Below are 11,847 nucleotides of genomic sequence, written 5' to 3'. Positions count from 1 at the left end.
TAGTATCTGACATTAACATCACCAGTGTCATCATTTGATGACAATTTCTCATTTATATTCATTGGAGTGCTTGATGTTTTGCAACCCAACAAATTAAACCTTTTAACCAAGTCTACTGCATATTTCTCTTGAGATATAAAAATGCCATTTTCATCTTGCTTCACTTCCAGTCCAAGAAAATAATGTAACAATCCCAAATCCGACATCTCAAATTTTTTCATCATAGAAGATTTGAACTCGGCAACAATCGAGTCCGACGATCCCATGTAGATCATATCATCAACATATAGACATACCACCAAAAACTCATTACCAAATTTTTTCAAATAAAGAGTCGGCTCATTTTCGCTCCTTGTAAATCCAGACTCATGGAAATAAGAGTCGATTTTATTATACCATGCGCGCGGAGCTTGTTTAAGACCATGCAAAGCCTTTCTCAACTTGTAGACTTTGTCTTCTTCTCCATTTTTCACAAAACCTTCTGGTTGGTACACATATACTTCCTCATTCAATTCTCCATTTAAAAAAGCTGACTTCACATCAAACTGAAAAACAGGCCAATTAAGTTGCGCAGCTAAGGCCAAGAAAGTTCTCACCGTTTCAAAGCGAGCCACGGGTGAGAGTGTTTCATCAAAGTCAACTCCATATTGTTGTGCATGTACTTTAACAACTAACCGTGCTTTGTGCTTTTGTACACTTCCATCTGCATTATACTTTGTTCTAAACACCCATTTCAACCCTATAACATTCTTCCCTTCGGGTGGATTTACCAACTCCCAAGTAGCATTTTTCTCAATGGATTTCATCTCCTCGTGCATTGCATCCTGCCATTTTTTACTTTCTGCGGCATCATCATAAGTAAGAGGATCTGAGGCATATAAAGCAAAATTACAATTTTCGTACACATCTCGAAGTGATCTAAAACGCCTAGGAGGTGTCTCTTCGGACGAGCTTGAAGATGAACTCGTAGTAGATGAATTATTTAATGGTGAGCTGGGCGGTGTTTGAATTATGCTAGCAGAAGGATTTGAAATTGGTGAATTGTGGCTAGAGCCACCACCATTTTCCAGTGATGAAGTTGAATTCTCGGGCTCCTCAATTGTTGCTTTTGGCATTTTATCATCTTCAGGAAATAGAACCGATCTATCATCAGTACTGTTCCATGGCCAGCTAGCATCTTCATTAAACACCACATCTCTACTTATAATAATCTTGCCACTAACAGGATCATATAACCTATATGCTTTAGATTTCATACTATAACCAATAAACACACATTTCTCGGATTTTTCATCAAGTTTGTGGCGATAGGATTTTATTAAAGCATAGGCTATATAACCAAAAACCCTTAAATGACTTACCCGAGGCTTAGAACCTCGCATCATAAGGTGTTTTGTTAAGAACTGCTTTTGTGGGTGATAAATTTAGAAGATAAACTGCCGTAGCAACTGCTTCTGCCCAGAACTTATTTGGAAGCTATTTTGACTTTAACATACTTCTGGCCATTTCAACAACAGTACGATTTTTCCGTTCAGCAATGCCATTTTGTTGCAGAGTGCGTGGTGCAGTAAGCTCCCTACGAATACCATGCTCTTCACAAAAGTTATCAAACTCTTGCGAGCAAAACTCACCTCCCCTATCTGTACGGAGTATCTTTATGACCTTTCCTGATTGTGTTTTCTACAAGCACTTTGAACTTTTTGAATACTTCAAAAGAATCATATTTTAAGGTTAAGAAATATACCCAACTCATTCGGCTGTAATCATCAGTAAACAGCAAGAAATAATAACTTCCATTCTAGATGGAGTTGTCATTGGTCCACACAAATCTGCGTGCACTAGTTCAAGGCATTTAGACGCTCTCCACGATTGCCCAAGAGGAAATGAACTTCTGCTATGCTTCCCAAGGACACACCCTTCACAAAATTCTAGGTCAGCAACCTCTGGCAACCTAACACCATGTCTTTCCTTTTTAGGAGTTTTAATCCATTTTCATGCAAGTGACCATATCGTAAGTGCCATAAATCAGACTCACATAACTTCTTAACCATAAAAACCTTCTTTTCAAAACAATTTATGTCTAACGGAAACATCTTATTTTGGGTCATACTAATAGTAAATTAGTAACGGATTTCTTATCTATGATTGTGCAGCTATTATCATCAAATAAGACTTTATACCCACTAGACATCAACTGTCCCACACTCAATAAATTATGAGCTAAACTAGGCACAAACAACACATTATGAATTAATTTCTTCTTGCCAGAGCTAGTGGAAAGAGTAATTGTACCTTTACCTTCGACTTGTACTACCTTGTCATCACCAAGGCGTACTTCTGATTTTTGTGAGGTGTCTAAATCCATGAACAAAGACTGTGAACCAGACATATGGTTTGAACAACCACTATCAACAAACCAGACATCACCCGAGACTGCATTGTCATGAAAGTGTGCCATAAAAAGAGTTTCCACCTCTTCTTTTTTCGCAAAATTTGCTTGATTTTGTTTTCGATTTTGTGCCTTTATCCAACAATTTGCTTCTTTCTGACCGAATTTTTTTACAATGATGACATTGAATGGACGACTTTTGCCCATGTTGTCGCTGCCCAAAATATTGGCCACGGCCTCTGCCACCGCCACGACCTCGACCGCGGAAACCACCTCTACCATTTCCACGTTCACCAAAATTATTATTGTCATTTCTTTTGAAGACTCTCCCTTCACCTGAAATGCCTTTTCTTCATTCTTTTCTTTTGAACGTGTTCCGGGTGTAATTCCAGAGCAGTTATGTGTTACCACCCGTGCTTGTAGAAAGACGTCCTTAGTTGAATCCTCCTTGCGGTCTCCTGAAACGATGAACGAACTGAGGGCTCGGCTTTGGGCCGAGCGAACTCACTCCGACGCTCAAGTCAGTAACTTAGAGAGGTAAGTTGTCGTTACTTAGCAAAGTGCGTATTGTAGAGATATAAGGAAGATATTACCAGATGAATAGTGATTATTAGGTTCAAATGTGGATCCTTTCCTCAATGATAGTTGAGGAGTATTTATAGACTTTCACCTTTTGTCACGTAGTGGCCAAGTGGCCAAGTGGCTAGCAGGTGGAAAGACTGATCTACCCTCGGCCGAGGGACCTGCGGCAGGCCGACGGGCCCTGTTGACCCGCCGCCGAGGGGTCTTGGAAATGAGTTCGCGGATGTGTGCCCCGGCGGACAAGGTGTCCTAGCCGAGGCACAAGAGGCGGGCCGACAGGCTGCGTCGGTTAGGCTGTTTAAGCCGTTGACTTGCTGTGGATATCTTTGACCTTGCTCAATATGTTGACTTGGTCAGCGGGTGCAGAATATGCCCCATCAATTTGCCCCCAGCGTAGTCTATGCCGTGGAATGGGCTCCGATGTATGCTGAGCGTATATTCTACGCAAGTGAAAATTCTTCTGCCCCGGCTTCTTCTACCTCGGCGTGACTCTGCTTAGGCCGTACCATATCCCCCTCCACATGGTTGTGCAACGGACATCCGATGTGGAAAAGGCAATGACGCTGGCTGAGACCAGGGTGGAGAGTGCCGGTGGTTTCTGATTGCCCCCTGGCCGGCGCTTTCTGGCTTGGTTGATCATGTGGCCGGCGGAGAAACGGGTACTTAGGATGTTGCTGAGGAAGATGAACAGGCTGAGAGATATAAAGGGGCGTGTTGAAGACGCTTGGTCATTGTTGCATTGATTGACATTCAACTGTTGCGACGATTGACATTCCGTGGCTGCATGTCTGACACGTGTCTGATTGCTGATTGGCTGACGTTTCATGGGCTGCGCCCTGATTGGCCCCTCTTCATGGGCTTTCCTCTATAAATAGGGTAGTTAGTTTTTGAAATTGGGCACCAATTTCGCTCTTTTAAAATTTTTCTTTCCTCCAAATTTCCAAGGGTTTTTCTCTCTTCTAATCTTCAGTGTTCTAACTTTGGCTATTGTTTTTTTTTTTTCTTCAAGGTAAACAAACAAACTTTTCTCGATCTCTTATTTTGTTGAATCATTATTGTTATCATGTCTTCTACTGAGGCCGGACCTAGTAACCCTGCGCCGGGGGGTTCCCCGTCGCGTCTGGATGAAGGGGAGGCACTGGCCGCCGTTCCACTAAGGTCCGGGGGTCCGAGGTCTCCTTCCCCTGAAGTTGATCCTTAAATTTTGGAGGAATGGGGGGATGATGATGATGTTGGTGACGACGGCGACGATTTCGGTGATGATGCTGAAAGGGCTCATCCTAATGAGGGGAGGCAGTACGTCATGGATCACGGCGAGCCTTGTAAGGTCGGCCCTGACCGTACCTAGACCCATAAGTTCGCCCGTTGCTCCGGCGAGACACTTTTCGAGGGCCATTTCTACTTTGGCAGGGGATACAAAATTGTTATCCCTGAGAGGGGTCAGGCAATCTGTTGCCCTCCACCGGGTTGCACCGGCGTATATATGCGGCACCTGGAGTACGGGCTCCGGTTTCCGCTGAATGATTACGTTATGGCCATCATTAGGGCCATGAACGTCGCTGTAGGTCAGCTTCACCCGTTGGCTGTCAGGACCATAGTCGGCTTTGTCTAGCTCTGTCTCTTTAAGGGGGAGGTTCCAACGGTTAATTTATTCCGTCGGCTTCACCATCTTCGGCAGTCGTTTCCCGGTAAGGTGGGGTGGTACAGCGTACAAGTGGAGCCGGGGTACATCTCTGTTGATAAGCTTTCCTCCTGCAAGGATTGGAAAGATCGGTGGGTGTACGTTGAGGTGCCGGATGACTATCCGCTGCCCCGGTCCTTTCAGCACCAAGTTAATTTGCGGTGCGAGACGAAGGCGGAGCATGACAGATGGGTTACCCGAAAAAAGCTTAAGATGGACGCCGACAAGGTCATTCTTAACGAGGATGAGAGGCTGGCGATGAGGCTCTTTGAGACGGACAATAGTGGGGTGTCGAAAAGATGGGTCCCCCCGACGCAGATCATCCTTCAGGATGAGCCGCTCTGCCATGTCGGCCTCATACCGGCCCTGACGCAGGGTGAGTGGGGTCGGTGTGGGGCCCATGACTGCTCTCAATGTTTTTGTCTGTTTTGAACTTTGGTTCGTTCTTTGCTTAACTCTTGCTTTGCTTCTTTTGCAGATCATTTTGGCGCGGACCTGTCCGAGGATATTCTTAAGAGGATGGGGTTGCACAAGGACAAGACCGTTCTTTGATTTGCACCCGAAGGCTCACGGGCCGTGATCGCGGGACGTCGCCTAACGACCGATGGACCAGCGGCCTTAAAGGCCCGAATGTGGAGGCGGCCCAAGCGAGGATTGCTAGTAACATGCCGCGTCGAACGCGGAAAACAAAGCCTTCGGCGGTGACGGCGTCGACATCCGTTCCACCTCCCGTCCCTTCGATCCGTGTTGCGGTGGAGGTCGTTGACATTACCAACGGGGAGGACTCTGATGAGGAGGGATCTCCCCTCGTCCTTAAGAGGAAAAGGTCTATCCCCGCTACTGCTGTTGTTGCCGCTGCTGCTACCGAGGGCGGCAAGGAAATGGGTCCTCCGACAAAGAAGCCCAAGCCTGGTACCGATTTATCCTATGGCTCAAACTCAGCCGGCTCATTGGGTGTTCCTGATGAGCGGCTTTTCGATATGTCCATGTATACTGACACGGATGTTTTAATTGACTTTTTGTAGATCAACTGTCGGCAGCCGCCGTTCTCACTGTGCGGCAATTGGAGAAGCAGCCTGAGAAGGCGGGTGATAGAAATGTCACCGTCGCTCCCCGACCTCAGAAGATTTCCCTCGCCGAGCTTGTGGCAGAGGGTGCAAAGATATCCAAGAGGCTGGCGAAGTGGGCTTGGCTAGCCGGCTCCCACATTATGGAGCAAGAGGAGACCATGGCTGAGGCTGCCCCACAGCTCGAGCGGCTAAGGCTGGAACTTGACGCGGCGAACAAGGAGGTTAAGAGGGCCAAGGCGGAGGCAAGAGGCGATCCGTCTTTGAGAGAAAACTCGGGAGGACGCTGAAAAGGAAGTCCTTCTTTGAGAAAGCCAAGGCCGAGGCCGCGTGCGTCGTTGAAGCCGCCAAGTGCGGGAGATGCGTGACTTTGTTCAGAAGCGCGCCGACCTTTACCTTAAACAGAGGAACGAATTTAGGGACCTGTTCCAGACCCAGGGGAAGGTGGTCCGGGACAAGGATGCTATCATTGCCCAACGGGAGGAGGACATTGAGAAACTCCAAACCGTTCTTCTTCCTAACATGTGCGCCCAATATAGGGACCTGGCCGAAGGAGCTGCCAGGGAAGTGATTGAGGAGCTCTTCCCTCTCGATGGCTCCTTTCCTTGGGGAGTTGTTTGACGAGCTGCTTGATGACAAGCTCGAAGCTAAGGAGGAAGAGGCGAAGGAAAAGGCCAAAGAGGAGGCAAGGGTGAAGAGGGAAGCAGAGGTGGCCGCGGAGAGAGCAGCCCTTGCTGAGAAGACTAGGGCGGCCAAGGAGGAAGCCGAGAGGATGAAGGCAGCTGAGGCTGCTGAGGCTGAGGCTGCCCGGAAAGCTGAGGCTGCTGAGACAGCTTCTGGGTCGCCTATCAAGGACGCTGCTAACGCTAACGCCGACGACGGCGAGCAAAGAACGAGCATAGGGAGACGGGCGGTTGTGACCAGGCTCTCCCGGCGCCTCGGATAGCTGTAAATGATATCTGTAACCTTTTGCCTTTCTTTCCCTTGTATTTTGTACAACTTTGGTAGGTTGCCTTTTGGCTTATCCTTTTGGGGACGGCCGTCATCTGCATTTCTTGTAACCTGTTGAGCATTTTTAATAAGAGCTCGCTTCTTTTGCCTCTGGCTTGGCCGAGGTCTTTACCCCATCTTTCTGAGTTGTCTTCTTGCGCTAGTAGTTGAGCGTCTTCGCCTGGGTTGTGTTACGTTATTAATCGGGCGCCTCTTTTGTTTCCGTCTCGGCTTGGCCGAGGCAGTCTAGAGTGCGTGTCTCAACTGTGTTTAACGTTCCTAAGGCATGCTGATCGTTTTTGCGAGTATCAGCCTCTTGATATTGACTGCCGTGGCGTCTACCACTTGGAGTGACTGCTGCGGCGTCTACCTCTTGGGGTGACTGCCGTAGCGTCTACTACTTGGGGTGATTGCGACGGCGCTTGCTTCTTGATGATGACTGCCGTGGCGTCTACCACTTGGAGTGACTGCTGCGGCGTCTACCTCTTGGGGTGACTGCCGTAGCGTCTACTACTTGGGGTGACTGCGACGGCGCTTGCTTCTTGATGATGATCGCCGTGGCGTCTACCACTTGGAGTGATCGCTACGGCGTCTACCTCTTGGGGTGATTGCCGTAGCGTCTACTACTTGGGGTGACTGCGACGGCGCCTGCTTCTTGATGATGACTGTCGCTCTTGTCGGTATGACAGTGTGAGTCGGTACCTGTTTCCGATAGTGACTACCGCTCTTGTCGGTATGACAGTGTGAGTCGGTACCTGTTTCTGATAGCGACTATTTGGGAAATGAACACTTTGATGGAGAATCTTGGACGATTCCTCATTAGATATAAACATGTGTCGGGGTACCCACAGTTATCTTAGGCACCTCCGGCACTTTACAAGGTACTTTCGAGATCGTCAGTGTTCTATCGGCCTATTAAGGGCACACCTTCCTAGTTAGCCGTCAGTTGCATCCATGAGGTCGCCCTCCTGTTGTAAGGATGGGCTTTTCCCCCTCTCTGACTTCTTTGCCGTTTTGAGGGATTGCAAGTTACACCCTCTGGCGGATATCTGGACGTTGACCACCTCGTCCTTCTCTTCCTTGGAGACGAGCTTATGCGCTTCCCCCCGGTCCGAGACATACATCAGTGTCAGGGCCCGTATGGACATCACTGCGTCGGCCTCGCTCAGAGTGACTCGGCCGATAAGAACGTTGTAGGCGGACGAGCCGTCGATGACCACGAACTCAGCTAGGACATTCTTAGCCGCAATCCCTTCGCCGAACATCACCGGCAGTCTGATTGACCCCAGGGGTACTAGTCCGGCCCGGAGAAGCCGTACGGGGGTGGTGCGGGGGCTCGGTCCTTGACTTTCGGTAGCCGAGGTTGAGGAAGCACTCCCCGAACATGATGTTCGTGTAGGCGCCCGTGTCGATCGTGCACCTCTTGACCAGGTGGTTGGAGATGTCCAAGTGGACTATGAGTGGGTCGTTGTGAGGAGCGATGACTCCCTCGTAGTCCTTCTTCCCAACAACGATCATATCGGGGATGTTGGAAGCGGGGACCGCTGTTTTGGGCACAAAGTTGATGGCCTGATACAGCTCGTTCAGGTGCCGTTTGTGCCCATGAGCGGACCCGCCGTTCTCGTTGCCCCCGATGACAACATGAATCACTCCTATCCGTTCAAAGACGGACTTCTTATTAGAACCGCCGGCCTCAGTCTTCTGGCCTTTGGCAACATACTTGCCGAGGCTCCCCTTCCGAATTAGCTCTTCAATGGCATTCTTCGAGATGCGGCGGTTGTCGATAAGGTGACCGGTGTGGCCGTGGTACTCACAAAGATCGGCTCGTGTCACCGTCTCCCTTCGGCTTGGGAGGCCTTTCCCATTTCGGCCCTCGCCCTTGCTCGGGCGAAGACCTCGGCGCGGATACAACCGGGGGGTATGATCACGGTACGCCTTTGGTGGTATGTTCCCGAACTCCCCGGCGCCCGCCGAGCTCGCTTTCGGCGATTTATCAGGCCGTGACCTATTATTGTCGCGGCGTCTTTCATCCGGGTTGTCCTCCCGGTGGCTCTTCTTCTCTGAGTGCCCAGCTTCGCTGTGGCCGACCCAGGTCTTGTGATAGTCTTCTACCTTGATGGCTTGATCGGCCATCTTCCTGGCGGCGTCTAAGCCCAGGCCTCCGGACTTGATGAGCTCGTTTTTTAAGTCTCCCCTTGGGAGGCCTTTCATCAGCGCGAAGGCCGCCAGCTCGGGATTAATCTCCCGGATCTGCTGAACCTTGGCATCGAACCTCTTCACATAGCTTCGTAGAGACTCGCCCCCTTCCTGCCTAATAGCTAGGAGGTCCGACGTCTCCACGGCCTTCCTCTTATTGCAAGAGTACTGGGCTAGGAAGGCGTCCCTTAGGTCGGCGTAACAGTATACCGAGCCGTCGGGCAGCCCTTTGTACCAACTCTGAGCCATCCCATGCAAGGTCATTGGGAAGACTCGGCACCAAACTTCATCGGGTTGTTCCCACACCGACATGTACGACTCAAAGGCCTCGGCATGGTCGGTGGGGTCGCTATCCCCTTTGTAAGTGAACGCCGGCAACTTCAGTTTGGTTGGCACGGCGGTGTCAAGGACATAGGCACTGAGAGGCTGTCTGACCACGTGTCGAATGACGCGCGGCGATCGGCTCCTCGCATTCCTAGTCCGGCCCCTCTCCTCGTACTGGGTGGGGCTTCTCCTCCGACTATGGTAAGTCGAGCTCCTTCTTCGACTCTGGCGAGTCGGGCTTCTTTCGCTCCTCTGAGGCAGGCCTCGTCGGTGCCGCGGCGACGCTGTCCTCCCGCGGGTGCGGGAGGAGCTTAGGTCTACCACTGGTACGCTGGGCTCCTCCGGGCGTCTTGACGGGGCCAGCTTCTTCCAGTGCTCCATTCAAATCTCTTGGAGTCACATTCTGGGCCCTGGTTTCCTGGACGGGTTCCGCCGCTCTTGTCGGTGTGACAGTGTGAGCCGACGTACCACTAATGAGGTCCAGGAGTAGCTGCAGCTTTGCTGCATCAACCACATGTCCCATTATGGTGACCTGGTTGGCGGGCAGCGGCGTATCTGGTATTATTGGCATCCCGTACTCCGGCTGAATTACCCGGCCGGTGGAGGGCTGCGCAACTCCAGAGTTGTGGACGGTATTATCTTGGCAGAACTCGGTTTCGTCGGTTACGAATACCTCTTGTTGTTTTGACATCTTCTTAGCTTTTTGGGTGGGTTTTTGTTTTGTTTGGGAATGAATGTGACTAGCTTCTAGTATCTTTTCCCCACAGACGGCGCCAATTGTTCCGGGTGTAATTCCAGAGCAGTTATGTGTTACCACCCGTGCTTGTAGAAAGACGTCCTTAGTTGAATCCTCCTTGCGGTCTCCTGAAACGATGAACGAACTGAGGGCTCGGCTTTGGGCCGAGCGAACTCACTCCGACGCTCAAGTCAGTAACTTAGAGAGGTAAGTTGTCGTTACTTAGCAAAGTGCGTATTGTAGAGATATAAGGAAGATATTACCAGATGAATAGTGATTATTAAGTTCAAATGTGGATTCTTTCCTCAATGATAGTTGAGGAGTATTTATAGACTTTCACCTTTTGTCACGTAGTGGCCAAGTGGCCAAGTGGCTAGCAGGTGGAAAGACTGATCTACCCTCGGCCGAGGGACCTGCGGCAGGCCGACGGGCCCTGTTGACCCGCCGCCGAGGGGTCTTGGAAATGAGTTAGCGGATGTGTGCCCCGGCGGACAAGGTGTCCTAGCCGAGGCACAAGAGGCGGGCCGACAGGCTGCGTCGGTTAGGCTGTTTAAGCCGTTGACTTGCTGTGGATATCTTTGACCTTGCTCAATATGTTGACTTGGTCAGCGGGTGCAGAATATGCCCCATCAGAACGATTTAATCGTTATTCATGAGCTTGCAAAGAACTCATTAATTCATCAAAAGAATAAGTTGACATATCATGAGTTTCTTCAATTGCAGCGACAATAGAATCAAATCTAGAAGTAAGACTTCTCAAAATTTTTGGAACCACTGTTTTATTTGAAATATCTTCCCCATAAGACTTCATTTTATTCACAATTGTACTAGCTCTAGATAGGTAATCCTGCACGGACTCATTATTTTGCATATTTAAAGTTTCAAAATCGCGGCGTAGCGTTTGAAGCTTAACAGCGATTACCTTATCCGAGCCTTTGAATTCAGTTTTTAAAATTTGCCATGCCTCCTTCGAAGTTGCTTTGCGATGCAATTCGGAGAAAATATTTTCATGAACAGATGATTGAAGAAATAGGAGCGCTTTTGCATCTTTTTTCCTATTTTCTTTCAATCTTTGTTGTTCGACATCCGAGTCGTCAAAACCATCTTCAACTAAATCCCATAGCTCTTGAGATTTAAACAAAGTTCTCATTTTAATTGACCAAAACTCATATTTATCCCCATCAAAACTTGGTATTAATGGTTGAGAACTGGAGACTCCATTAGTGGCCATGACACTCTAAAACTTATTTTATGGGAATACTCCGTATATTTCACTCACTAATTTTTTATTTGATCTTACCCGATTTAGACAGAGAGGAGCTGCGTTGCTCTTAAAATTTCTCTCTTGCCTATAGTGCGCTCTGATACCAAACTTGTTGGTAAAGGAGAGAGTAAATAATATAAAGAGATAATTGTTTAATATTTTGATGCATATTGCAAGTAAATTAGAGGCCTTTATATAGCCTTACATATGTCATTTTAACGTAGACACTAAATATATAAAATAAATACTTCTACGTTTCTATCATAAACTAAATAACTTATTCTCAACATTAACACACTAACTCATAATATCAATAACTCACCTTTATACTAACGCATTATTATTGTAATAACTTATTAATTTGAAGCATTATTCAACATAAGTAAAATAGATGATAAATCGTGGAGTGATGTAACAACATTTACTAATAGAGCTCTTTCGATGTTCTTTTACCTTTACATTATTAGTCTTTATCATCCATAGAATAGTTGTAGACTTTTTTTTTTGTTTCAAATGAGTTCTTTGTACAACTTGAGTGGTTTAAAATTCATTTTCGTTGGAGATATTTCCACTAACGATTTATGGGTCATTTTTATAAGAAACGCATAAAAGTTGAAT

General features: G+C 48.1%; 1 protein-coding gene across 1 annotated transcript; it reads right to left on the bottom strand.

Moving 5' to 3' along the window:
• Positions 1-10,611: 10,611 nt before the first annotated feature.
• Positions 10,612-11,196, bottom strand: LOC141649567 (uncharacterized). Its single transcript, XM_074458252.1, has one exon. It carries the CDS (start codon positions 11,194-11,196, stop codon positions 10,612-10,614), a length of 585 nt encoding a protein of 194 aa, XP_074314353.1.
• Between the last annotated feature and the right edge of the window lie 651 nt (positions 11,197-11,847).

Source organism: Silene latifolia, chromosome 3, assembly GCF_048544455.1.
Source record: "Silene latifolia isolate original U9 population chromosome 3, ASM4854445v1, whole genome shotgun sequence".
Taxonomy (NCBI): Eukaryota; Viridiplantae; Streptophyta; class Magnoliopsida; order Caryophyllales; family Caryophyllaceae; genus Silene; species Silene latifolia.
This window is presented reverse-complemented; position numbering and strand designations above follow the sequence as displayed.

What these genes read in the sequence shown, in the direction of transcription:
- LOC141649567 (XM_074458252.1), bottom strand. Translation starts at nt 11,196, where the DNA reads ATGGCCACTAATGGAGTCTCCAGTTCTCAACCATTAATACCAAGTTTT.